The sequence below is a fragment of the Saccopteryx bilineata genome, chromosome 1 (genome assembly GCF_036850765.1).
Source record: "Saccopteryx bilineata isolate mSacBil1 chromosome 1, mSacBil1_pri_phased_curated, whole genome shotgun sequence".
In the NCBI taxonomy this organism is placed as follows: Eukaryota; Metazoa; Chordata; class Mammalia; order Chiroptera; family Emballonuridae; genus Saccopteryx; species Saccopteryx bilineata.
In genome coordinates this window covers 255,700,345-255,726,972 of record NC_089490.1, presented here as the reverse complement: position 1 = coordinate 255,726,972, position 26,628 = coordinate 255,700,345, and the positions used below count along the sequence as shown (strand labels likewise).

Genomic DNA, 26,628 nt, shown 5'->3' with positions numbered 1-26,628 from the left:
GCACATGACCATACAAATTTTGATATACAGATTATACTCAAACTCTGAAACATCTCTTATGTGACTGAAATTTTAAAAAAACAAAAACATTTTATTGATTGATGTTAGAGAAGGAGAGAGGGTGAGAGAGAGAGAGAGAGAAAGAGACAGAAACATCAATTTTTTATTCCACTTATTTACACATTCACTGGTTAATTTTTTTTTTTTTTTTTTATTTTTTTTTTACAGAGAAAGATAGGGACAGACAGACAGGAATAGAGAGAGATGAGAAGCATCAATCATCAGTTTTTTGTTGTGGCTCTTTAGTTGTTCATTGATGGCTTTCTCATATGTGCCTTGATGGTGGGGCTACAGCAGACCGAGTGACCCCTTGCTCAAGCCAGCTGGCGACCTCGGGGTCTCGAACCTGGGTCCTCCGCATCCTACTCTGATGCTCTATCCACTGCGCCACCGCCTGGTCAGGTCAGTGGTTGATTCTTCTGTGCGACCGACCACGGATTAAACCTGCAACCTTGGTGTATTGCAGTGACGCTCCAACCAAATAAACTACCCAGCCGGGGCCTTAAAATTCTTATAATTACTAAAGTTTTATTTAAAAATAAAAGATTTAGCCTGAAAAGGCGGTGCTGTAGTGGATAGAGCGTCGGACTGGGATGTGGAGGACTCAGGTTCAAGACCCCGAGGTCGCCAGCTTGAGCGCGGGCTCATCTGGTTTGAGCAAGGCTCACCAGCTTGAGCCCAGGGTCACTGGCTGAAGCAAGGGGTCACTTGGTCTGCTGTAGCTCCCCGGTCAAGGCACATATGAGAAATCAATCAATGAACAACTAAGAAACCACAACGAAGAATTGATGTTTCTTATCTCTCTCCCTTCCTGTCTGTCTGTCCCTATCTGTCCCTCTCTCTGACTCTCTCACACAAAAAAAATAAAATAAAATATAAAATATAAATAAAAGATTTAGCCTGACCAGGCAGTGGCACAGTAGATGAAGCATTGGACTGGGACATGGAGAACCCAGGGTCGACCCAAGGTAGCCGGCTTGAGCGCGGGATTGCTGACTTGAGCCTGGGATCATAGACATAACCCCATGGTCACTGGCTTGAACCCGAAGGTCGCTGGCTTGACCCCAAGGTTGCTGGGTTGAGCAAGGGGTCATTCGCTCTGCTGTAGACCCCTAGTCAGGGCACATATGAGAAAGCAATCAATGATCAACTAAGGTGTCACAATAAAGAATTGATGCATCTCATCTCTCTCCCTTCCTTTCTGTCTATCCCTATCTATCCCTCTCTCTGATTCTCTGTCTCTGTAAAATAATAATAATAAAAATAAAGATAAAAATAAAAGACTTAAAGTGCAAAAAGTCATCTAATGAAAATGAAAAGAACATTAATCCTGATAACCCACAAATTTCAATGTCATATATTCTTCTAGTAGTAGTATTTGTATTTAACGTTTATACTTTCACAAAAAACTAGTGAATGTATTTTTGTAAAAATGAAAATAGAATCTCTCATTAGCTAAAAACCTATAGCTGTCACCAATCTGCAGTATTTTACTAAAACAAAATTATGCAGTATTTATGTGAGTGGCCATGTAATTCATGGCCCAAATTCAAAACTAAGAATTAAATATAGTCTATAATTCCTCTTCATAATTCCTTTTTAAACTTTTATATTATGAATTATTTTATACTTACAAATATGTGCATAAGCTAATAAAAAAATGAACATTCAAAAAATCTAAAATTACTAAAGAAACAGAACACTACCAGTAATCTAGAAAGCTTCTGAAGCAACCACTATCACGTCATCACATTTAATCATTACTATGATTGTCTTTAGAGTTGTATCACATAAGCACGTATCCCTAAGCAATATAGTTTATTTCTACTCCACTCTGAATTTGTTAGTATATTGTATGTGTTCCGCAACTTGCTTTCTTGGCTTCACATTTGTGGGTTATATGGGCTGGTATGTTTTGCAGCCCTTTAATATTCCATTTTAAGACCACAGTACCATTTATTTATCCATTCTTCTGTCCACAAATATCTGGGCTTCTTTTCTACTTACAGTTCTTTTTTAAAATTACAATGCTATTATGAAGATAATAGCATCTGCTATTATGAAGATTCTTTTATCTGTCTCTCCACGCACATGTATAAGATTTCTCTAGGGCATATGCCCAGGAGTAGAATTTCTGAATAGTAAAGTCTGCACAAGGTCAACTTAACAAGAAAGTTGCCAAGTTGTTTTCATAGTAGTTATATAATTTCAACTCCCACCAGAAATTTTTATAAAAGTTTTCAATGTACATCTCACCACTTTGCATTCTCAGATTTTAATTCCTGCTAATTTTGTTGGTATAAAATGATATTATCATACTTTAAAAAAATATTTTTATTAATTTTAATTTATTGTGTTAATATGGCTTCAAGAGTCACACTCCATATAACTCCCTCACCCCTACCTCTTTGTCCCTCATTACCCTCCTCCCCCTAACTCCCACCCCCCTTCCCTTTGGAATTTGCTGTCCTGTTATCTGTATCTATGTATAATGTATCCATAACTTTACTAATCACATCACCTTCTCTGATCCCATTCCCTTAGCCTCCTTCCCTCTGACAGTTGTCCCTCTGCTCCCTGTGACCCCGCCTCTGCCTCTATTCTGTTCCTCAGTTCACTTTGTTCATTAGATTCCACATATATGTGAGATCATATGATATTTGTCTTTCTCTACCTGGTTTATTTCACTTAGCATAATAATCTCCAGGTCTATCCATGCTGTCACAAAAGGTAAGATCTCCTTCTTATTCAAGGCTGCATAGTATTCCACTGTGTATATGAAAATGGTATATCATACTTTTAAGTTGCATGATCCTAATCTCTACTGAGACTGAGAGTCTTTTAATATGTTCATGGGCCTTTTGGGTATTTTCTTTGTGAAATATCAGTTCACCAGAAATAAATCCACGTCTTTATAGTCAATCGATATTTGACAAAGGAGGTAAGAGCATACAGTGTAGTAAAGACAGCCTCTTTAATAAATAGTGTTGGGAAAATTGGACAGGTACATACAAAAAAATGAAACTAGACCACCAACTTACACTATTCACAAAAAAACCTCGAGATGGATAAAAGACAAATATAAGTCATGAAACCATAAACATCTTGGAAGAAAAGAGGCAGTAAACTCTGATATCTCTCATAGCAATATTTTTACCAATTTACCTCCATGGGCAAGTGAAATAAAGGACAAAATAAAAAAATGGGACTATATCAAACTAAAAGGCTTTTACATGGTAAAAGCCTTTGGTAAAGACACCATTACCAAAATAAAAAGGCAACCCACACAATGGGAGAATATATTCGCTAATACGTTTGATAAAGGATTAATAATCAAAATTTATAAAGAACTTCTAAAACTCAATACCAGAAAGGTAAACAATCCAATTAAAAAATGAGTAAAAGAACTGACTAGACCAGGGGTCCCCAAACTGCAGCCCCCTGAGGCTATCTTTCATTTTGGTCAGTGAGAGGTGGTCCTGGAGTACTGTATGTGGTGGCGCTGCAAAGCACAGCGTCGCTTGCATACAGTGCTACTTCCGGTGACGCGGGACGCACGTCCCGGCTCCAGAAACGCGTCATATTACGGCTAGCAGTGACAAATATGGAACCAGACATTGACCATCTCATTAGCCAAAAGCAGGCCCATAGTTCCCATTGAAATACTGGTCAGTTTGTTGATTTAAATTTATTTGTTCTTTATTTTAAATATTGTATTTGTTTCCGTTTTGTTTTTCTACTTTAAAGTATGTGCAGTGTGTATAGGGATTTGTTCATAGTTTTTTTTATAGTCCGGCCCTCCAACGGTCTGAGGGACAGTGAACTTGCCCCCTGTGTAAAAAGTTTGGGGACCCCTGGAATAGACACTTCTCCAAAGAGGACATACAAATGGTCAACAGGCATATGAAAAAATGTTCAACATCACTAATCATTAGAGAAATGCTAATTAAAACCACGAGATACCACCTCACACCTGTCACAATGGTGCTAATTAACCAATCAACACACAATAAATGCTAGTAAGGGTGTAGAGAAAAGGGAACCCTCCTGCACTGCTGGTGGGAATGCAGACTTATGCAGCCACTGTGGAAAACAGTATGGAGTTTCCTCAAAAAATTAAAAATGTAACTGTTTTTTGACTCAGCTATCTCACTTTTAGGAATATATCCTAAGAATACCAAATCACTGATTCAAAAGAAGATATGCACTCCCATGTTTATGGCAGCATTGTTTACAATAGCCAAGATCTGGAAACAGCCCAAGTGTCCATCAATAGACAAGTGGATTAAAAAGCTGTGGTACATATACAAAATGGAATACTACACAGCCATGAAAAAGAAGGAAATCTTATCTTTGCAATGGCATGGATAGACCTAGAAATTATTATGCTAAGTGAAATATGCCAGGCAGAGAAAGACAAATATCATATGATCTCACTTATATGTGGAATCTAATGAACAAAGTGAACTGAGGAACAGAACAGAGGCAGAGTCACAGGGAGCAGAGGGACAGCAGTCAGAGGGAAGGGGAATGAGGGGATGGGATCAGAGAAAATGAAGGAATTAATAATAAAATTATATATACATAACATATAGATATGGATAACAGGTCCCAGGGGGAAGGGGAAAGGGAGTTAAGGAGAGGGGGACTAAAGGGGTAGGATGGACACGTGGATGGGAGGTGAGGGTGTTATATTGAGTGCAACACATGAATCCACGTTAAATTAAAATTAACACAATAAATTAAAATTAATATTAAAAACAAACAAAAAAATATCTGTACAATATTTTTTGTTCTGTTTCTGCTTAGTTGTCATGTTTTCACTGATTTTTGGAAGCTCTTTTTATATAATGCAAAAACAAATTCTTAATTTTAATAACATCAAATTTAGCAATATTTTGTTATGCAAGTCCAACCATATCTTCCTAGTTAGTAAGGCAATTCTCCTATATTTCTTCCAAAAATTTGGTTTGCCAATTGCAAAATTTAGTTTTTTGGGGGTTGGGTGGGGCTTACATTAGCACTTATAATTTATATTTCATGCTCCAAGGGAGATTTTGCAACTCTTCTTTCCTATTTAGGTTTTTACACTCATTTGGAATTGCCTCATGTATGTCATGTAGTAGGAATCTAATTAAATCTCTTTCCATATGGACAATTATCCGGGGGCATTACTGAAGTCAGTCCATCCTTTCCCCCTGAGCTGCAATATCACTTTGACATAAACCAAATTTCCACATTATGTATCAGTCTGTTTCTAGGCTTTCTGGTTTGTTCCACTGTTCTATTTGTCTATTTACAGGTTAATTAGTAGCATAAAGACTACGGCTTTATAATAAATATTAATATCTGAGATACTTCTTTGAGTAGAATTAGGGCTTTATGATATTTAGTCTTCTTTTCTATGAATAGTACATTTCCATCTTAGGTTGTTTGTTTGGTTTTTTTCTTTTATTTTGTTTTGAGAGAGAGAGAGACAGCAACATGGAGCTGCTCCAGTCTGTGCCCTCACAGGGGATTACAACTGGCAACGTCCAGATCCAGGGGGACGCTCCAACAGACCAAGCTCTCCAGCCAGGGCTGAATTTTTTTGTTTTTTTTCAGAGAGACAGAGATTGGAAGGGAAAGAGAGGGGAGGGGGAAGGGAAGCATTCATTTTGTTGTTCCATTCAGTCATGCAATTATTGGCTGCTTCCCGTGTGTACCCTGACCAGGGATCAAACCCACAACCTTGATGTTTTAGAACGACGCTCTTTATGGACTGAGCTAACAGGCCTAAGATGAAAAATTCTTGCAAATTTTTACCCTTGTTCCCAGAGCCAGTTAGACAAATTTTTTTGTCTACTTTTATGAAGAACTTCCCCAGTTAATTATTTCCAGGGGGATGTGGCCCTCTAGTACTGGGTTAGAAATGACTACAGGTTCCCCCGGAACAGCCGTGGCACTGGTGCTGAATTACTTTCCCAGACTTCTACTCCAGCTCCTTTCTGACCTTTGGAAATGTCCATTATGTTCTAACCAGCTACGACATTAATTTTAAAGATGTTATTTATATTTTTCCAGCATTCTATTTTTCCAGAAACAAAGTTCAGAAACAGGATTCCTCATGTCATTTGCTTTTATAGTCTATTTAATTTTTCAAGTTTTAGTGAAAAGTAACCAGCTGCTCATTTTAGAAGTCACCAAGTAGCTTAAAAGCACCTGAATATACGAAACATCTTTTCTCCATACAAATATTGATCGACTTACGAACTATGCAACTTACGACCATTTGACTTGACGACCACAATCGCTAGCCACAACTGCTCCATGTCTGGCAGCGCAAGTGTTGCCCAGCTGGGCGTACGACAGTGCGGACCAGCTCCGGCAGCACTACCATCTCCGCGTGCACCATTTCAACTGTTATCCCAGACTCGGTACAGAAATTTGTGTTTTGTGTCTTGGATATTTTTCATCAAACCCCTCCCAAGATGTCTACCAAGAGGAAATTGTCTTTGCAAATATTAAACCAGTTGTACTGGTAATGCAGTATCTTACTTAAACCTGACGAATGTAAAAATAAGAAACAAAGTGGTGTAGAGATGATACAAATGGCATAAAATGGACAAAGAAAATTATGATATATAACAATGAAAGAAAATTATGATAAAATATGACTTAAAGATTTTTATAACATCATTTCACAGTACTGCACATATAGCCTACTCAACTTACGACCAAATCGTGTTACGACCAGTCTGTCAAAACCAATCATGGTCGTAAGTCGAGCACTAGCTGTATTTTTAAACAAACTTGACTGTGTTTTCTCCTTGGCAACAACAATGTCATGTTCTTTTGCTTAAGAGAATCAAATTAAAACTATGAATCATGACTTCTTACATTTTAGGACAGAAATATAAAAACTGTACTTTCATCAGCATACGACTGTCATATTTATTAAATAGTGAAAATTATTTCCCACTCATTTTGGAGAGTAAAATTAACACATCAACTTTAAATTCTTATACTCATTCCAGCAGATGCAATGTGTGGTAATGGAATAGGGCTGTGTATAAAATAAAAAATCCTAAAGATAACAAAACACACATAAAACCTGTCCTCACTGATGGAAAGCATAGTAGACTGTGAATCCTGCTTGCAACTAAACTAAGAGATTCAGAAGACAGACCCTAGAAGGGAAACAGATGAACAGAAACAGCGAACGATTTATTTTTTACCTGTGGCGCGAACTGAATTGAGGATGGTCTCTCGGTAGGCCACCTGGAGAGGCCCCAGGTAGGTCTCCAGGCCGTACTCTCTCTTGATTCGGTCGTGAATGATCTCAATATGTAACTCCCCCATTCCACACAGGACAGTCTGGTTTAAAAAAGGGAAGAAAATAAAACAAAGATCAAGGAAAAATTATGTTTATCCCAAAATACTATTAAAAGGTATGCCAATACTATTGTTATTTTAAATTACAAACTGAGTTTATTTTGCAATTTTTTTTTTTTTTTTTTGGCTGCTACATCAAACAGTTTTTAACTTTTCAGATTGGAATAATCAATTAAAAGTGAATTACTACACAATTCTCCTCAATGATACTATTATTCCATAATAGTTAAATTATAAGCTGAGCAAGTGGCATCTAACTAGGACAACACTTCCCAACCAAAAAGCTAAGTTCTGGCCAATGGGACATGAATATAATTGATGTTGGCAACTTCTGGGCTGTGCCTTTAAGGGATAAATTCCTTCTCTTAAGGAAAAGGTAGGCAACTGTCTTGAAACATGGATTTTGGCAACATCATATGAAACGGGGAAATAACCTTTTTGCCAAACATTCTGAACCACATGGGTGTTTCCCAATTGTCCTGGGCACCTTACAGTGTTGTGGGCAGTCCAAGCTTCTAGACTAGTTTCAACCTTTATGTTACAGAGAAAATGACTTATTTTCTATGAACCAATGTTATTTTGGGCCCTTGTTAGAACAGCTAAATTTGCATCAAAACATGCATTCTTTTATTTATTTATTTATTTATTTTAGCCACAATGGCTATTCCTAAAGGTCTTTGGTATATGAGAAAGCATATAGAGCAAGAAATCCATATTTGCTCCATTTTATTCATATGCCATCTGTGTGGTGAAGAATTTACCCAAAGAGAGATTTGGCTGTTGCCCTCAGCTACTTAGATACTATCTCTAGGCCAGGATATTGCCTAAAAGTGTCTTTGCTTGCCTGGGGCTCTGTCCACCAGCTAGTCAAACAATGTGATTTAAGATACAGGCTTTGGAACAGCCATATAAATTCCAACCTGGAGAATACAGGTTATCAGCCCAAATCTTCAGGAGGTGCTGTAGGCTAAAAGGTCAACCACACAGGCAGAATATGACTGAGCTCCAGTCAAATTTGACATGAAAGGTCCAGGTGGGACTCCCTGGCTGTCAACACTCATTGACAGGAGGGTAACACCCTTGAAAATGAAAAAAGCTTCTCATTAAGAACTGTCCCAGCCTGACCAGGTGGTGGTGCAGTGATAGAGCGTCGGACTGGAATGCAGAGGACCCAAGTTTGAGACCCTGAGGTCACCAGCTTGAGCGCGGGCTCATCTGATTTGAGCAAAAGCTCACCAGCTTGGACCCAAGGTCGCTGGCTCGAGCAAGGGGTTACTGGGTCTGCTGAAGGCCCGCGGTCAAGGCACATATGAGAAAGCAATCAATGAACTAAGGTGTTGCAACGAAAAACTGATGATTGATGCTTCTCATCTCTCTCTGTTCCTGTGTCTGTCCCTATCTATCCCTCTCTCTGACTCTGAAAAAAAAAAAAGAACTGTCCCAGACATAGCCATATGAGTCTCTTCCTTTGATTCTAATTTGTGCCCTTTTACAGTAATAAAACTGTAATTGTAAGGAATAAAAACAAAAAAGACTCAGTGTATGGTTTTTATACTTTAGTGAAAAGTTAAAGTGAATTATTTGGAAAAAAAGCAACTTTTAGAATAAAACAAATAGAATGAGTTGTTATCTTTACATATATATTTGGAAAAATATACGGTATTTTATAACAGCACAGCAGAACAACAAATGTTTAAAAATCTGTAAAAGGATATTCATCACCTTGTCATAGTGGTTACATGTATAGAATAGGACTGAGATGGAAACTTTAATTCTGTATTCCGTGAACTTGTGTTATTTGCTATATTTAAAAAATGTGTATTATAATTTTTAAAATTTCTTTAAAATAAAAAGTTGGTCTTTTAATTGCTGTTGTAACATTCAGCATCAATTAAACAAAAATACTACTCATTTACCTGGCATTTGGGAAAACAAAGTACTTGTATTTTTCAGTTCAGTTAAATCAGTTTATCCCCTTTAAAGACAAATTTATAATCTTTTTAAGGAACTTTTTCTAAAATCTTATGTAAACTCTACCCTGCCTTCCTAAAAAGAAGATAAAGAATAAACATCTGTTCTTCTCTGTACTGTAATATATAGCCCAATTCTGTACCTATCTTAGAACTGTGTTTTCTCCCACACTGCTAGGTGTTATCTATCACTTCTCACCCACCTTATGTGTCATGAACATTAAAAGCACCTTTGTACGCTCCCTTTAGTGTGCTGTGTCTATAAACCTTAGCTTAAGAGGCTCAAGGCTTAGTCTTGGGCTTGAACCTCATTTGAAAATTTCAGAAAAGGTTGTCTTCTGGATGGTCTAAATCTGTGGTAGTCAACCTGGTCCCTACCGCCCACTAGTGGGCGTTCCAGCTTTCATGGTGGGCAGTAGCGGAGCAACCAAAGTATAAATAAAAACATAGATTTAACTATAGTAAGTTGTTTTATAAAGATTTATTCTGCCAAACTTAGTGAAAATCCGACATAAAGTACTTGGTAAGTAAGTATTATTATATGCTTTAACTTGCTGTAACTCTGCTTTGTAAATTTTATAAAGTAAAGTTACTTCCCTACTTTATAAATCACCATTACTGTGGAACCAGTGGGTAGTTAGAAAATTTTACTACTAACAGATACAAAAGTGGGTGGTAGGTATAAAAAGGTTGACTACCCCTGGTCTAAATGTTGCAGAGTAGTTTAATAAAGTTTCTTTTTCAGGGGCACAGATCAATGTTTTAGATATATGCACTTACACACACACACACTCACGCACACTATATTATGGACAGATTTCTGGGACAATATGCCTACTTGTCCAGAGTCAGGATCAAGCCTCACTTTCAAACTGGGGTCTTCACGCTGAAGGCATTTCAATGCATGATCTAAATCTGGGGGGGGGGGGGGGAGACAAAAACTGTTATCTTTACATTTCCTTTTTTATATAACGTACTATATACATTCTAGTGGGGAAAACAGATAAACAAGCAAACTAATTTTGAAAAATAAAATTTCAAACAACCCTAAATGTTTGTAGAGAATAAAATAAGGTGGTAACATAGAGATGGGAGGTCACTTGAGATTGGGTGATCTGGAAAGGTCTCTCCAGGATGATTTGGGTAAAGACAAAAAAGAAAAAATACCTTATTAGCAAAAAGTTAGAGAAAACGAATTCCAGACAGAGGAAATAGTTGTGCAAGGAATGATTTGTTACTGAAAAAACAACAAGGCAGCCAGTGTAGCTTGATAACATTGTGGGGCTATCCTCTAACCCAGTGGTTCTCAACCTTTCTAATGCCGAGACCCCGCAATACAGTTCCTCATGTTGCGGTGACCCCAAACCAAAAAATAATTTTGGTGGCTATTTCATAACTGTAATTTTGCTACAGTTATGATTCGGAATGTAAATACCTGATATGCATTATGTATTTTCCGATGGCTTTAGGCGACCCCGCCGGGGTCACGACCCACAGGTTGAGAACCGCTGCTCTAACCCCTGGACTACCAACTCAAGGTCTATTTTACAACAGAAGCAAACTTTTCTCATTAAAGCAACTGGTATTTGGGGGCTTTCTGCTATATTTAACCAAACCTAATTGGAAATGATACAGATGGAATAATGACTTATATATACCATACTAAGGAGTTTGGCTTTGTGCTTTAAGTAATGAAAAGCCACTGAAGAATTATGGGCAAATACGCTAATAAAGTATATAACACTCAAAAAGGTCAATGGACATTTACATAGTATATATAATAAATACCTTCAATAAATTCCAAAGATTGAGCCAGAAAACAAGAAGTAGCAATTTTATAAATGATGACAACAAACTGAATCAGTTAAGAATTGGTTACTGATTACTTCAATATACTGGAAGGGAATCCTGAGATCAATTACTTACAATCCCATCTGTAGCACTACAAAAACAAGACTGAGGAAGAATATGATATGAGAAAAATAGTCAAGATATAAGAAAAACTAAAAGGAGTTTGTAAAAATCAAAACAATAAAAACCTAGACCAATCACAAGAAATGCTCAAAATAAATTGTTAAAATTAAACTCAGTCACATAAGAAATCTTTTGAGAGTATAATGTAACAATTTTATCTAAATCATCAGAGCACCAATTATATGATATACCAAGACTATTTATTTGTACCTGGCTGCTTAGCCATTGAAGGGGGTTCTATGGTACAGAAGAAAACAGGTTCTGGAATCTCCACCCCAGCCAACAAAAGTCTCTCTGCTTCACTGTTTTGTCTATGCTTCTTTTCTCCCTCCCTTCTGGCTTGACGAGCTGCGGCGAGCGCGCTGGACTTGGATGAGACAATGGTGTCTCCAGTGGCAGTCTGCAAGCAAAGAAGGTGGCCTTGGGATAAAACAGGCTGTTGGCAAGCACTCAGTTTCTACCAAGAACCAGGAAAAAAATCTGATGTGATACTTTCTTTTTATCAGTACTTAAAAGAGAGACAAATTCATAATGCTCATTATAATTTTGCATAAGTAAAACTAATTTAACTTGTACAAGAATTCTATCCAAAATACTACTGTAATAAGTCTGACAATAAAACACACACACACACAATACATATCCAAAATTCATTTGGCAAAACAAATGCACCTTCCTAAATTTTCAATCATGCAAAGACAAGTTAGGGAGAAGTCCACTATAGTGTTTACCACCAATAAAAAATTATTTATTATTATTTTACAGAAAATCCTCTATTAACTAAAGTATGCAATTAGTCAGCATACCCTTGACCATGCAAAACTAAGCTTCAGTGAAGACTGCTGTTATTTGAAAGAAAAATTTTTTTTTTTTTTAGAAAGAGAGAAAGGAACAGACAGACAGGGAGAGAGATAAGAAGCATCAATTCTTTGTTGTGGCACCTTAGTTGTTTATTGATTGCTTTCTCATGCATGCTTGACCAGGGGGCTCCCCTTACTCAAGCCAGCGACCTTTGGGCTCAAACCAGCAACCATGGGGTCATGTCTATGATCCAACACTCAAACCAGTGATCTTGCACTCAAGCTGGTGAGCCTGTGCACAAGCTGGTGACCTCAGGGTTTCGAACCCGGGACCTCTGTGTCCTTGGCTGCTGCTCTATTCACTGTGCCACTGCATGGTCAGGAAACTCCAGTTATATTTTGAAACTGTAGTTTTACTTTTAAACTTTTATATTATGAAGTTCTATGCCAGTTTCCATCTCTGTAACATCTACTGAACACCAGCCCAAATGTATTTCTGTAATTCTTTCAAGTATACTGTACAAGGTGCTTCTGTCTTCAGGGAGACAGGACAGTGCAAAGCTAGAAGTTCAATTTCCAGAACATGGGAATTTTCAATGAAGAATTTTAAATCTTCAATTAATCATAAAGTTTAAAATGTTAAAAGTAACGTTTTTCCTAAATGCCAAATATACCAAAGTTTAATGAGAAACTGTATTCAACTAAATCCAGATGTAAGTGGAATAATGTCCTTAGTTTCAACCCACTAAACAAATATACAGATAGTATCAAGTATTTTCAGGTTGAATAGTCATGGAAGTGCCTAAATGCACTGGTGTAAGGACTAAGAATAGGGAACAAAAGCAACAACAATCCTTGCCTTCAAGGAGCCTTCACTGGCAAAGTATCTTCATTTAATACCTGACTGGTTATAAGATTAGAAGAAATTGTGTGAAATGATCAAAATAGAAAAAAATCCAGTGGAAATAATATTTTATATAATCTTAAAATTTATGTATGTATTCATAAATTATTTTACTTGGATTTGAACTTTATATTAATATAATCCATACTAATACTCTTCTGTATTTTCCTTTTCTTTCTTTCTATTAAATGTATGAGATTCAACAATGTTGATGACTATGTTACAATACTCACTAGTCCACTACTGATGGACATTTGGATTATTTATGGGTTTTTGCTATACAAAATATCTACTTTTAATTAAATATATAAGTTGTTATTTCCTACAGAAACCACTTGGTCACTTACATGTTTAAGTCCAACAGTCAAAGCAATGTTACCAGCACTCAGTGAAGGGATTTCTACATGTTGATCAGCAAATGGCAAAAGAAGACGACTTATTCTCTCCCTGTAAAACCATGATTTATGTTAGTAACAGTGTTTTTAAAGAAATGAGTACAGTTTTAGAAAATGATCTTAGCCTCTACTTACGTGCAGTTTCCATTAATATTATGGATGGCCAACTGGGGTTTTATTGTGCCTGAGTAAATGCGCATAAAAACTAGTGGTCCTCGCTGCTTGTCATGGAGAACTTTAAATGCCAGTGCACATAAGTCACCCTTGTACCACTGCCTATAAAAATTAAGACATTCCAAAAAAGACTTTAAAATATACTTTCTATGTATTTATACAGATCAGATCATAAACACTAGACATTCTTAATCATAATATCCTTCAAGGATCCTTCGTATCTTCTAGTTTAGCTACCAAGGCTGATTAAATGTTAGTACCCCTTTCTCCATTAAGCTTTTACCATTAATTCTTCAAAACTAAAAATAATAAGGTCTCTTCCAAATATAACCATTTGCAAATAATTCCACAGTCAAGAGTTCCTTCCTCAAAACCTATACTTAGCAACATCACACTACTTCTCAGAAAACCTGTTCAGGTTAGATAAATAGGTACTTTCCAATTATTGCTTTCATACTCTCCTCCCACTTTCTCTCTGGTACCATAACCAATAAATCTACACTATAAATATGAACTTGTTTACATCCCAACATTCTTACAGGATGTCCGTAAATTGCTGTTCATTGATAGGTTACAGAAAGTTTGAATCTCTCTGAAATTGCCAAATTTTGTGCACAGGCACATTTTTCTTGGGAAAATCTCCGTATTTTCATTAGTTTCAAAGGAGTCCGTGACTCAAAGTAATTTAGACATTTCTATTACAGAACTTCTCCAACTTATTCCTCCAGTTTTTAACTTTATTTAACAAATACTTATACCGAAAGTTTACAGTATACTAGACGATTCTTGTAATAATCCTATGAGATAGGTCCTATTCTCTGCATTTAACAGATGAGAGGTTAAGCAACTTAGAAGCGCTGGGACTTAAACCCAGGTAGTACACAGTCCATGATCATAATCATTTCACTGTAATGCCTCTCCAACTGAGAGATGTGAACAATGATTAATGTCCTAGTTACAAAGATTAAAGTCTAGTTGAGTCTGCCATTTTGCACAACACTCACTCAGAGTTTAAAGGATTTATTAATAAGTACAAAGCTGTTAGTGACAACAGGAGTAAAACAATGAACTTTCTTCACAGCCACAAAATATTTTGAGCTTATGAAAAATCTTGAAATCTAGAAGAGATATAAATATATCTACAGATCAACATCCCCACTAATATTTTTAAGAAACTAAGATGGCAGAGTCAACATACTTTTACACAGCAATAAATCTACATCTTAGTTCCATCTGTAAATGTAGCAGGTTACAGGAGATAACAAATGCCCCTTTCAAGTAAAAATTATTAGTGCTCTATTATATTATTTATAATGATATCTGTCACCAATGTTATTCAAAAATGTGATTCAACTACTCTTTCTGGAAAAAAAACCTATTTGCTTGTTTTTTTCTCAAGGCTGTAAGATTTTTTTAAAACAGATTTTATTTATTAATTTTAGAGAGAGAAAAGGGGTGGGGGAGCAGGAAGCAACTCATCATCGCTTACAGATGTGTATACTTACAGAAACTCATGGTGGCACTCTTCAGGTGAAGGCAGATACATAGTAACAGCATCTAACAAGGGCTGGACCCCTTTGTTCTTCAGGGCACTTCCACAAAGCACAGGCACTGCTGTCTGAGCCAGTGTCACTCTGCGTATTGCAGTTTGTAGCTACAGAACAGAGGTGTCATAAATATTTCATGTGACCATAAACAGTGTAATGGTCTCAACCAAAATAGCTCAGAATTAGATGTCCTTCCTAACCAAACATGTAAAACAGCACTCCTCACACACTTTCATCATTCACTATGGCCTTTTCCTTTGTTTTTCTTAATAACAGTCACTACCTGGTATACTAGATATTTATTTATTAGCTTATTGTCTGTCTCCCCTTCCACGAGAATGTAAAATCCACATGAACATTATGGTAAGGTCCAATGAAAAACACTGCTAAATCCCTAGAAATTTGAAAAATGCTTAAAATAAAGTAGGTATTTAAAAATATTTCTTGAAAAAATGATTTAATATACTTGCAATTAAACCTTGAAAATCTAAGAGAAACTAGCAAGAAATTAAAAATACAAATATGGGTTACAATTTCTTCAAATTAACTAGCCATATTAAATAAAATCCAAAAGAAAATGAGAAATCAAAGCAGAAAATAATTTTTAAAAGATCTCAAAACCCAAGAAATTCTTGGATATACTTGCAAGGTACTAATAAGAAAATGGTGGGTCAATTCTACTTCAGACTGCAAGCTCTTTGAAAACAGACATCATGTTATGTGACTGTAGGATTTAATAAACATCACACTTAAGCATTCAAATACTGAACAATAAAAATTTCAAAATTATGGCATTTCATTCAAAAGAAAAAAAACATTTTTTCTCACCTCAAATAACTGCAAATGGCTCAAAATTAATCTACAGATCTTGTGTTTTTCTTTAATTTTTTTTTTTGGAAAAATAACTATTTGCTGTGCTTTTCTTAGACCTCATTAAACATTATTATCACCTTAGCCTGACCAGGTGGTGGCGCAGTGGATAGAGCATTGGACTGGGATGCAGAAGACCCAGGTTCGAGACCCCGAGGTTGCCAGCTTGAGCGCCGGCTCATCTGGTTTGAGCAAAAAGCTCACCAGCTTGAATGTGGGGTCGCTGGCTCGAGCAAGGGGTTACTCGGTCTGCTGAAGGCCTACGGTCAAGGCACATATGAGAAAGCAATCAATGAACAATTAAGGTGTCACAACGAAAAACTGATAATTGATGCTTCTCATCTCTCTCTGTTCCCGTCTGTCTGTCCCTATCTATCCCTCTCTCTGACTCTCTCTGTCTCTGTAAAAAATAAAATAAATAAATAAAACAAACAAACAAACATTATTATCACCTTAAAACCATTTTTCTTGGTAACTCTTATGTTTCATGAAGGAAAACAAAGAGTAAGATTACCAAATTCATATGGGAAGGTCCCTGGCAGGAAAAAAAACAACAACCAGGAATGCTATGAAGAAATCTGTCATAATTCAAGTATTATCAGTATTTTACTTGCCTAGACTCTATTTTAATATATTACAAAAGAAAACAAAAAAAGAAAGACCTGTAATGAGTTTCCACTAAAAATTAAAACAGATTCAGAAAAAAATGTTCTGGAGAAAATGATAATTTTAGTAGTTTGAAAAACCTGTAATTTTTAAATATAAAAATTCTGTGATTTCTCTAAAAAAAACTTAGAAAAATTATCACAATGAAGAGACAAGGCTGAGGATGAACAAGTAACTTCTCCTGACTCAAAACAAGCAAAAAAGATTCCATTTCTCTTTTTAAAGTAGATCCAAAAATAGTAAAACACTACCACTATTAAGTACCTGTATTAGTAGTGGCTTTATCTTAGTGTTCTCCCAATTTTTAAGTCAACTTTTTCTATCAGTAGTGACTTTACCTTAATGTTTTAATAATGTTTAAGTCAACATAGTTTCCAATGATATACAAAGTTGAAAAAACAAAACAGAGAAAACAAAGCATATCCAATTAGTAAAACTTGGTCAAAGTAAATGAATAATAAAATTTACCTTTTCAGCTGGTAGTAAATCAAAATTTTCACTGAATTCTCCTAAAACCAAGTCAGCAAATTCATCATCCAAATCTGCAACCTATAAAGAAAGGCTTTGATTGAATAACTTCCATTTGTTGTCCAACTATTAATTTACATCTAAAGACATTATCCAAATATTTCAAGACAGCTACATGATCTAACTTATTTAGGCCAAGGACCTCTTCCTATCCTCTAAGAGTTTTTATTTTAAAAGAAAGGATATTGAAAATTGAAGATATATTATTATGAGTTAATCCTGAACCAAAGTAAGCATCTCAATAGTGCTATTAACTCAGAGTGTTCAAAAGAATTAAAAGAAAATGCACAATTTACAGCCAATAATAATATATACAATGGATTGGTGTTTTTAGATAAATTTAGGGGTCTTAGTTCATAAAAAGTTCTACCTGGTGCTCCTCTAATAGTCCAAATGTTCATATCTCCAGAGAGTCAACTAAAAGAACTAATCGTACTGTAAATAATCCTGTGCTGAGGAAATACATTTAAGTTGGGGATCATACATATAATTTCATTAATAAAACTGAAGGCCCTGGCCAGTTGGCTCAGTGATAGAGCATCAGCCTACTGTGAATGTCCCAGGTTTGATTCCCAGTCAGGGCACACGGAAGAAGCAACTATCTGCTTTTCAACCCCTCCCTCTCCTCCTTCTTACTCCCCCTCCCACAGCCATGGCTTGATTGGTTTAAGTGCATTGGCCCCAGGTGCTGAGGGGTGGCTCCGTGGAGTATCGGACTCAGGCACCAAAAATAGCTCTGCTGGGAAATGGTTCCAGATGCATAAAGCATCAGCCTCAGATGGGGCTGCCGGGAGGAACCCAGTTGGGGTGCATGCGGGAGTCTATTTCCCTTCCTCTCACTTGGAAAAGAAAAAAAAAGAAACTATCTACTTCATGTTTTTTTTTTCATAATCATTTGCCATTACGAAATAAAAGAATCTAGCTGACAATAAAAGTTCCAGAAGTTGGTAATAGTACAAGGGAACAAAATTTACACACTTGGTGAAAAAAAAAAAACAAACCCACAAACAGCTAACTACAGCAAAAAATGTACCAAATCATCCTTCTGGAAGGCAGTGTATGTAATGGTTAAGCATACCTTCTGGAGCCAAGCTGCCTGGAAATTACTCCACTATTTAACTTATTCAAAAACTTTGGTCAAGTTACATCACCACCTCTCTTTTCCTTGGTTTCTCATGGAGATAATACTAGTACCTACCTCATGGGACTATTGTGAGGATTGAATAACCAATTCAAATTATGCTGTCAGAACACAGTAAGTAAAAAAAAAAAAATTAAATAAAAATAAATAAATAAATAAATAAAAATAAAAAATAAAAAAAAATAAAAAAAAAAAGAACACAGTAAGTACACAAAATACACTATTTATTATTTTCACTGTTCACCTGTGTTCCACAGGAAGTTGACTCCTATCCATACTAATGTTATTCTTTCTCTAAATTTAAAAAAATTAATTTTGGTATAGTATAACATAAATATAACATAAAATTTATCATCTTAATCATTTCTAATTGAACGGTTTGGTAGTGCTAAGTATAGCCAGTGTTCTAAAACTAATCTCCAGAACTTTTCCATCTCACAAAACCAAAACTCTAGACCCATAAAATAACTCTATCATTCTCCCCTTCCCAGCCCCTGGCAATTATCATTCTGCTTTCTGCTCTGAATTGGACTATAGGTATCTCAGATAAGTGAAATCATACAGTATTTCAGTGGTCCCCAACCCCCAGGCCGCAGACCAGTCCAATGGTCCATGGGCCATTTGGTACCAGTCTGCAGAGAAAGAATACATAACTTACATTATTTCTGTTTTATTTATATTTAAGTCTGAACGATGTTTTATTTTTTAAAAATGACCAGATTCCCTCTGTTACATCCGTCTAAGACTCACCCTTGACGCTTGTCTCAGTCACGTGATACATTTATCCGTCCCACCCTAAAGGCCGGTCCATGAAAATATTTTCTGACATTAAACCAGTCCGTGGCCCAAAAAAGGTTAGGGACCACTGCAGTATTTGTCTTTTGGGGATTGGCTTATTTTAATTAGCAATTTAATGTACTCAAGGTTCATTAATAATATATCATGTGTCAGAATTTTCTTCATTTTTAACTTTGAATAATATTTCATTTTGTATATGTACCATATTGTATTTATCCATTCATCTGTTGATAACACCTTCCTCTTTTTGGCAATTATAAATAATGCTGCTATGAACAAGGATGTGCAAACATCTCTCTGAGACCCTGCTTTCAATCTTTTGGATATACACCCAGGAGTAAAACTGCTAGATCATATGTTAATTCTATTTTCAATTTTCTGAGGAACCACCATACTGTTTCTTTACAGTGTCTGCACCATTTTCATCCCCACCAATAATGCAAAAAGGTTAGTTTCTTCACATTCTTATAATATTTTTTTATAGTAGTCATCCTAACAGGTATGATGTAGTCTTACTCTCTTATTCTATACAAACGTATGTATTCCTTATAACTTGTACTTTATTATCTACTGATAGTATATAATAAAAATAAAATCTGAGCCTTTCATGTCTAGAACTGTAGGAGACATTTATGTAAATCTACACTGGTGCCTCAACTAGATTATAAAATCCTTCTTGGGTTTATTCTGATAGCCCTTTTACATAAATTAAACAAAATACAACCTTAAAGGAGAACCAATTATGTAACCAATTATTGATTAATGTCAATTGCACTTTTAGTCTTTTTATGCACCCTCCTCCCAAGTTACAGAAGCAGTATGGCCAAGTGTGCGAGAGCTCTAGCTCTCAACTGGACACATCTGGGTCAGACTCCAGCTTGGCTATTTATTAGCAATGTAACAATTTCTTTAAGCATTGTAAGCCTCTGTTTCCTCACCTGTAAAATAAGGATCTATTATAGGCTGTTGTGAGGATTACATAATATGTGTGAAGCACTTAAGCTAGATCATAAGTCTTGAATACCTATTATCCAATAGAAATAACAATGATCATTATTATGGTAATGATAAGGTTGATAATTATTATATAATGGAAAATAATTACCTCAAAAATAGTATCATACAAAAGATGAAAAAAATAATTATGAGAGAATCTATTTTGACCAATTTAATTCAGAAGTAAGAAAATCAGAGTTCAGACTCAAATGTTTTTCTTTACCATAAAATTCAGGGAGTTTATTTAAGGTATATTTTACTTACTGTTCTATATACTATCATACAAACATTATAAATATTAACAATCTTACAATTTTTTAAAATTTTGAGGTGGGTGAGGTCTAAAATTATATATGAACTATAAACTTGATGGTTTTAAAATTTTCTAAATAGACCCTGGCCAGTTGGCTCAGTGGTAGAGTGTAGGCCCAGCATGTAGAAGTCCCAGGTTCAATTCCTGGTCAGCGCACATAGGAGAAGCACCCAACTACTTCTCTACCCCTTCCCCTCTCACTTCTCTCTCTCTTTCTCTGTCTTCCCCTCCTGCAGTCATGGCTCAATTGAAATGAGTTGGCCCCAGGCACCGAGGATGACTCCATGCTCTGCCTCAAGCACTAAGAAAAGCTTGGTTGCTGAGCTAGGAAGCAATGCCCCAAATGGTCAGAGCATAGACCCCTAGTGGGCTTGCCAGGTGTATCCCGGTCGGGATGTATGCCAGAGTCTGTCTCTGCCTCTCCTCTACTCACTGAATTAAAAAAAAAAAAGACTCTAAATAATTTGACACCTGGTCAGGTAAAAGATGGAAATAGCTTTGACCCAGCAATTTCACTCCTAGGTTTACCTCTACATAAATTCTTGCATATGTGCACAAGGAGATACATACAAAGATGTTCACAGCAATACTGTTTGTAGCAGCAAAAAAAAAGTAACCTCAAAGTTCATCCACAGGAAAAGACAATAAATTGTGCTACAAGCATACATATATTGGCACACTATATACAAGACTGAAAATGAATGAATTATAAATACATGTAAAAAACAACATTAGACCCTGGCCAGTTGGCTCAGTGGTAGAGCATCGGCCCGGCGTGTGGAAGTCCCAAGTTCGATTCCCGGCCAGGGCACACAGAAGTGGTGCCCATCTGCTTCTCTACCCTTCCCCCTCTCTTTCTCTCTCTCTCTCTCTTCCCCTCCTGCAGCCAAGGCTCCATGGGAGCAAAGTTGGTCCGGGCACTGAGGATGGCTCCATGGCTTCTGCATCAGGCATTAGAATGGCTCTAGTTGCAGCACAGCAATGCCTCAGATGGGCTGATCATTGTCCTCTGGTGGGCATGCTGGGTGGATCTCAGTCAGGCACATGCAGGAAGTCTGTCTGTCTGCCACCCCACCCCGCTTCTCACTTCAGAAAAATACAAAAAACAACATGGACGAAGCTCCAACATAAGGTTGAACAATGTAATAAAATATAAGAAGTATTATCCCATTTATATAAATTTCAAAACCATGAAAAACTAAGTTCTTTAATGATACATACATTTGTAGTAAACTATAAAGAAAAACAAATGAAAGACAATCTCTATGATCAATCGAGTGGTTGGGGGAGTAATGAGTGGGAGGGAGAGAGGTGAACTAGAAGTGGCCTACTAGAGTATTGCTAATATTCTATTTCTTAAGCTGGTTCATAGGTTGGTGTTCATTTTATTATTCTTATACTTTACATATTCCTTATGTAACTGTATATTAAACTTCACAATAAAATATTTTTAAAAGTTTCTAAATATTTATGCAATTTTAAACTAAGAGTATTTATTTTACTTGTTCAATTAAGGCATTCCTTGCTTCAGTGGTCTCCTTCAGCAATTTAGGATCACTCATTTCCAAGAGGAGTTTTCTCTCAAAGTCTTTTCCATCACCTGAATTAGGGTTCCAAAGAAGCTTTTCTTTACTTACTACATCCACCACTCCTTTGAAAGTTTTGGCTTCACCAATTGGTAACTATAAATCAGAATAAGATTAACACTATTAAATTATCACCCAGAACAGAACTGGTGATAAATCTTATCTTTCTCCACTTTCCCCCAAATATCTATTATTAATACCATCATGTTATCTACTTTTTTTATATCCCAACTTCACCAAAAAGGATTTGAGACAGCTTTAGAAATGTCTATGTCACAATAAAATAAACTGATGAGGCCCTGGCCGGTTAGCTCAGCAGTAGAGCGTCGGCCTGGCGTGCGGGGGACCCGGGTTCGATTCCCGGCCAGGGCACATAGGAGAGGCGCCCATTTGCTTCTCCATCCCCCCCCTCCTTCCTCTCTGTCTCTCTCTTCCCCTCCCGCAGCGGAGGGTCCATTGGAGCAAAGATGGCCGGGGCGCTGGGGATGGCTCCTTGGCCGCTGCCCCAGGCACTAGAGTGGCTCTGGTCGTGGCAGAGCGACGCCCCAGAGGGGCAGAGCATCGCCCCCTGGTGGGCAGAGCGTTGCCCCTGGTGGGCGTGCCGGGTGGATCCCGGTCGGTCGGGCACATGCGGGAGTCTGTCAGACTGTCTCTCCCCGTTTCCAGCTTCAGAAAAATACAAAAAAAATTTAAAAAAATAAATAAATAAACTGATGAGGAAACTAAGGAGGAGCTATTACTATTAACTGACCAAATGTTAATCGACCAACCTGTAAAAGCAAAGGCTTTGCCTTCAATTTCTCTTTGATGCTTTCAACTGCGTAGTTAAAACTGTAGAAAGCGAAATAATTATACAGTAGTTAAAAATGTTGAGATTTAAGAAACAGGTTTAAGAATGTTCTCTAAAATTATATTGAAAACTCTCTTCATTGTTCCTAATGTTCACCATTTTACAGTTTTCCATAGGTCACCTTGAATAAAATTTTAATATTAATTTCAGATAATAGTAATTGAGTAGCTCTACTGAATCTTGCCACGTAGGTTATTTTAGGTATTATTATTGTAGCTTGACCTTAACTAAAGTTTGAGGTTAAGGTTACCTGAATTGATCAAAATTACAGATAATAAAATTGTAGTTAGGATTCAAATGCAAGATATTGTGATTATAAGTCAAGGAGTCTTCTAATAACTGCAAATGCTATTATTACACACAGCCACCAGCCTTCTGAGAGACAGCCCGACTGCTTTTTCTATACTCTCATCTCAGGCATTTTTTAATACCATCTGGGTCCATTTCTCTGCTAACACTGGGGTTGGCTACCGATGACACACGTCATCTTTGGCACAAGGGTTGACTTCTTCTGGTCCCAATATCTTTAACAACCAGCCTAGTACCCAGTCACTTCCTAACCCATCAGCACAGGTGCTGTAAGTCAGTAAATGTAGTACTTCCACCTACCTCAAGGAACTCCAAACATAAAAAGGGACAGAACTTGAGCCTTGTACATTTTGAAGGTTTTGCCTTTACTAATCAAAAGTCCTTTAAACCAGTGGTCCCCAATCTTTATTGGGCCACGGACCAGTTTAATGTCAGAAAATATTTTCATGGACCGGCCTTTAGGGTGGGACGGATAAATGTATCACGTGACCAAGACAAGCGTCAAGAGTGAGTCTTAGACGGATGTAACAGAGGGAATCTAGTCATTTAAAAAAATAAAACATAGTTCAGACTTAAATATAAATAAAATGGAAATAATGTAAGTTATTTATTTTTTCTCTGCGGACCAGTACCAAATGGCCCACAGACCGGTACCAGTCCGCCGCCCGGGGGTTGGGGACCACTGCTTTAAACCAACTACTGTAGAATTACTGTGGAGTCACATGAACACAAAGCACACCGTGTGGTTTTAGGGCAGAAATCATTCATGCTTTGTTTCCACCACTCTCGCACCACAGACTAGGATCAGTCCTATCACATTTCCCTAGAATCCTTTATATTCTTGATTCTCCTTCTTTTATATTTTTTCCAAATCCTTCATATATTCTTGATACTCTGAATTCTGAATGATGTTCTCAGGCTAATGTGCCATTTTGTATTATCACTCTATAAGTCTCCGAGCATTATCACAACATTTCAGCATTAACTCCTTTGTCCTTAAGGCAGGTCTTAAAACATCTACATTCTCCACTCCCAGTTTCCTTCTCTGGAGAACATATTACCCAGCAGCTAAAGAAAATCAAGGAACAAAGAAGGACATTGTTCTGTGAGGAAACTGCAGAAAAACACTAACTCTATCTTTAGCAATGATAGGGAGCACCATAACCTTTAGCACTGCATGGGAGACCATAACTATAACATACAGCTCTAAATAGAACCTGTGGACTCAGCAAGGCTCCAGTCTGTCAGGACCCCAGAAATTAGAATAGTCTCTGTATTAGAAGCAGGATGTTCATCACCTATCAGCTCTCTAGTAATCTCACCTTATAATTTAACCTATGAATTAACTACTTTCACTTTCTTTTTATGGGACTAAATAGAGAGTTCATGGATATTTATTCTCTATAAGAAATAGCTAGTTCTAAATTTAAGTTATAGTCCATTAAAAACTCAAATCATATTCTTAATAAGCCAAGGAAACACACTTGAAATAAATACCTTGCTCCAGTTTTGTCCATCTTGTTTAAAAAACAGATTCGAGGTATCTTGTGCTTATCAGCTTGCCTCCACACTGTGAGAGTTTGTGCCTAAAACAAAGAGCACATATTGGAAAAATATATAGTAACTGTTACTATACATGGAATAAAGAGATCTAAGACTCTACTATAGCATGGAACTAGGCCTTATTCTAGCATAGAATCAATACCACTGCACTTATATCTAGTCATTCTTTTGCTATCAGGTTAACTCAGCTAATCTATAACGAAGTGTGATGCAAAGTATGCTTCAAACTCAGAATAATATATACTTTGGGTGAACTAGATTCCCTCACAAAGAGGATTAACACCTGGGAGGCAATGAGAGTCGTGGAAAGAGGGCTTAACCAAGAATCAGAAGACCTCCTTTCTGTTCAGCTTCACTTTATCTCATGCATGTCACAGAGCACTGAACTTACCAGTTTTCGAATCTGTGAAATACAAACTTTTGCTTTAATTGAGACTGTTGTGATTTAAAAATATACTACAAAAATGCTACTGTCATAAAAATCATGTATTTTTACGGTGACTGTTTGAATGATCATGTAAACTAAAAATTATTTAAGGGGGGAAATATAAGCGAAACACCTGTATTTATAAATTGCAATTTTCATGTTTTTCTATTTGATTTCTTTTAAGTCTACTTTTTGTACACATTAAATGTAAATAGTTTGAGTCTATTATAGCATCTGTGCCTAGTGAAGTCCAATAGCTTTGAAACAGATCATAAAAAGCCTAATGTACTATCATTAGTTAAAATAAAAGCAATTTGTAATTTGAGTTTTCATTATATAAATAATAAAATACACAGCTCTTACGTGTACAGCTCAATGAGTTTTTTGATAAATGAATATATTTGTATAACTACTACCCCAATCACGATATAGAACATATAGAACCTAACAAGTTTTTCTTACAACCAATTCTTAATAAGCAACCTATTTTAATTTGTCACAATAGATTCATTCTGCCTATTCTTGAATATCATATAAATAGCATGGTTTCTTCTGCTCAACATGTTTGTGACTATTATGTTGTTGGGTATACTGGTTCAGTCCTTTTTATTGTTAAATTCCTTTGTATACATGTACTAGTTTGTTTTTCTAGCTACCTGTGGAGGTACACAGGTTGTTTCTAGTTTGCTATTATGAATTTAGCTGCCATAAACATTTTGACCACGTTTTTGATGGATATTTTCATTCCTTTGAAAAAAGATATAAAAGTAAAATTACTGGGTTATAAAACAGGTATATATTTAACTTTATAAGAAATTGCCAAATAGTCTTTCAAAGTAACTAGTATTTTATATTCCCACCAACAATGTACAAGTTCCAGTTGCTCCACATACTGAACCAACATTTGCCACCATTCTTTTTTCTTTCTTTTTTTTACTGAGAGGCAGACAAACTCCTGCATGTGCCCCAACAGGGATCCACCCAGCAAGCCCCCTATGGAGCAATGCTCTGCCCATCTAGGGCCACTGCTCCATTGCTTCGGCAACCAAGCTATTTTAGCGCCAGAAGCGAGGCCATGGAGCCATCCTCAGTGCCATGGCAAACTTGCTCGAACCATTCAAGCCATGGCTGTGGAAGGAGGAGGGAGAGAGAGAGAGAGAGAGAGAGAGAGAGTGAGAGAGAGAGAGAGAGGGGGGGGGGGAGCTGAACCATGAGAACAAGTTGTAAATATCATGATACTTCAATTCTCCATACTACCTTAGTAAGTATCTGCCAAGATAAGGACATTCTCTTAACACAAATTACAATGATCACATTCAGAAGAATTTAAGTTGATACATACATAAAGTCTAATTTCTCTGATTTACCCTTTGTAACTTTTTC

The 26,628-nt window shown here is 36.6% G+C and overlaps 1 protein-coding gene across 13 annotated transcripts in view; it reads right to left on the bottom strand.

Annotated features, from left to right (window-relative positions):
* The window catches only part of GFM2 (GTP dependent ribosome recycling factor mitochondrial 2), a 105,764-nt gene that overhangs the window by 55,927 nt on the left and 23,209 nt on the right, over nt 1-26,628 (bottom strand). For 11 of the 13 annotated variants that reach the window (XR_010726837.1, XR_010726836.1, XR_010726838.1 and 8 more), the window contains 10 exons: nt 24,753-24,841; nt 22,867-22,927; nt 22,013-22,192; nt 17,203-17,283; nt 15,157-15,305; nt 13,613-13,753; nt 13,430-13,529; nt 11,589-11,778; nt 10,243-10,319; nt 7,278-7,416 (listed from right to left, as the gene is read on the bottom strand). Coding sequence is in view for 8 of the 13 variants with exons in the window: in XM_066241232.1 (XP_066097329.1) it covers nt 7,278-7,416; nt 10,243-10,319; nt 11,589-11,778; nt 13,430-13,529; nt 13,613-13,753; nt 15,157-15,305; nt 17,203-17,283; nt 22,013-22,192; nt 22,867-22,927; nt 24,753-24,841 (1,207 nt within the window). In the remaining 5 variants the exon portion in view is untranslated. The remainder of the gene's footprint in view (nt 1-7,277; nt 7,417-10,242; nt 10,320-11,588; nt 11,779-13,429; nt 13,530-13,612; nt 13,754-15,156; nt 15,306-17,202; nt 17,284-22,012; nt 22,193-22,866; nt 22,928-24,752; nt 24,842-26,628) is intronic. The other 2 variants (XM_066241251.1, XM_066241258.1) reach the window with 2 other exon arrangements.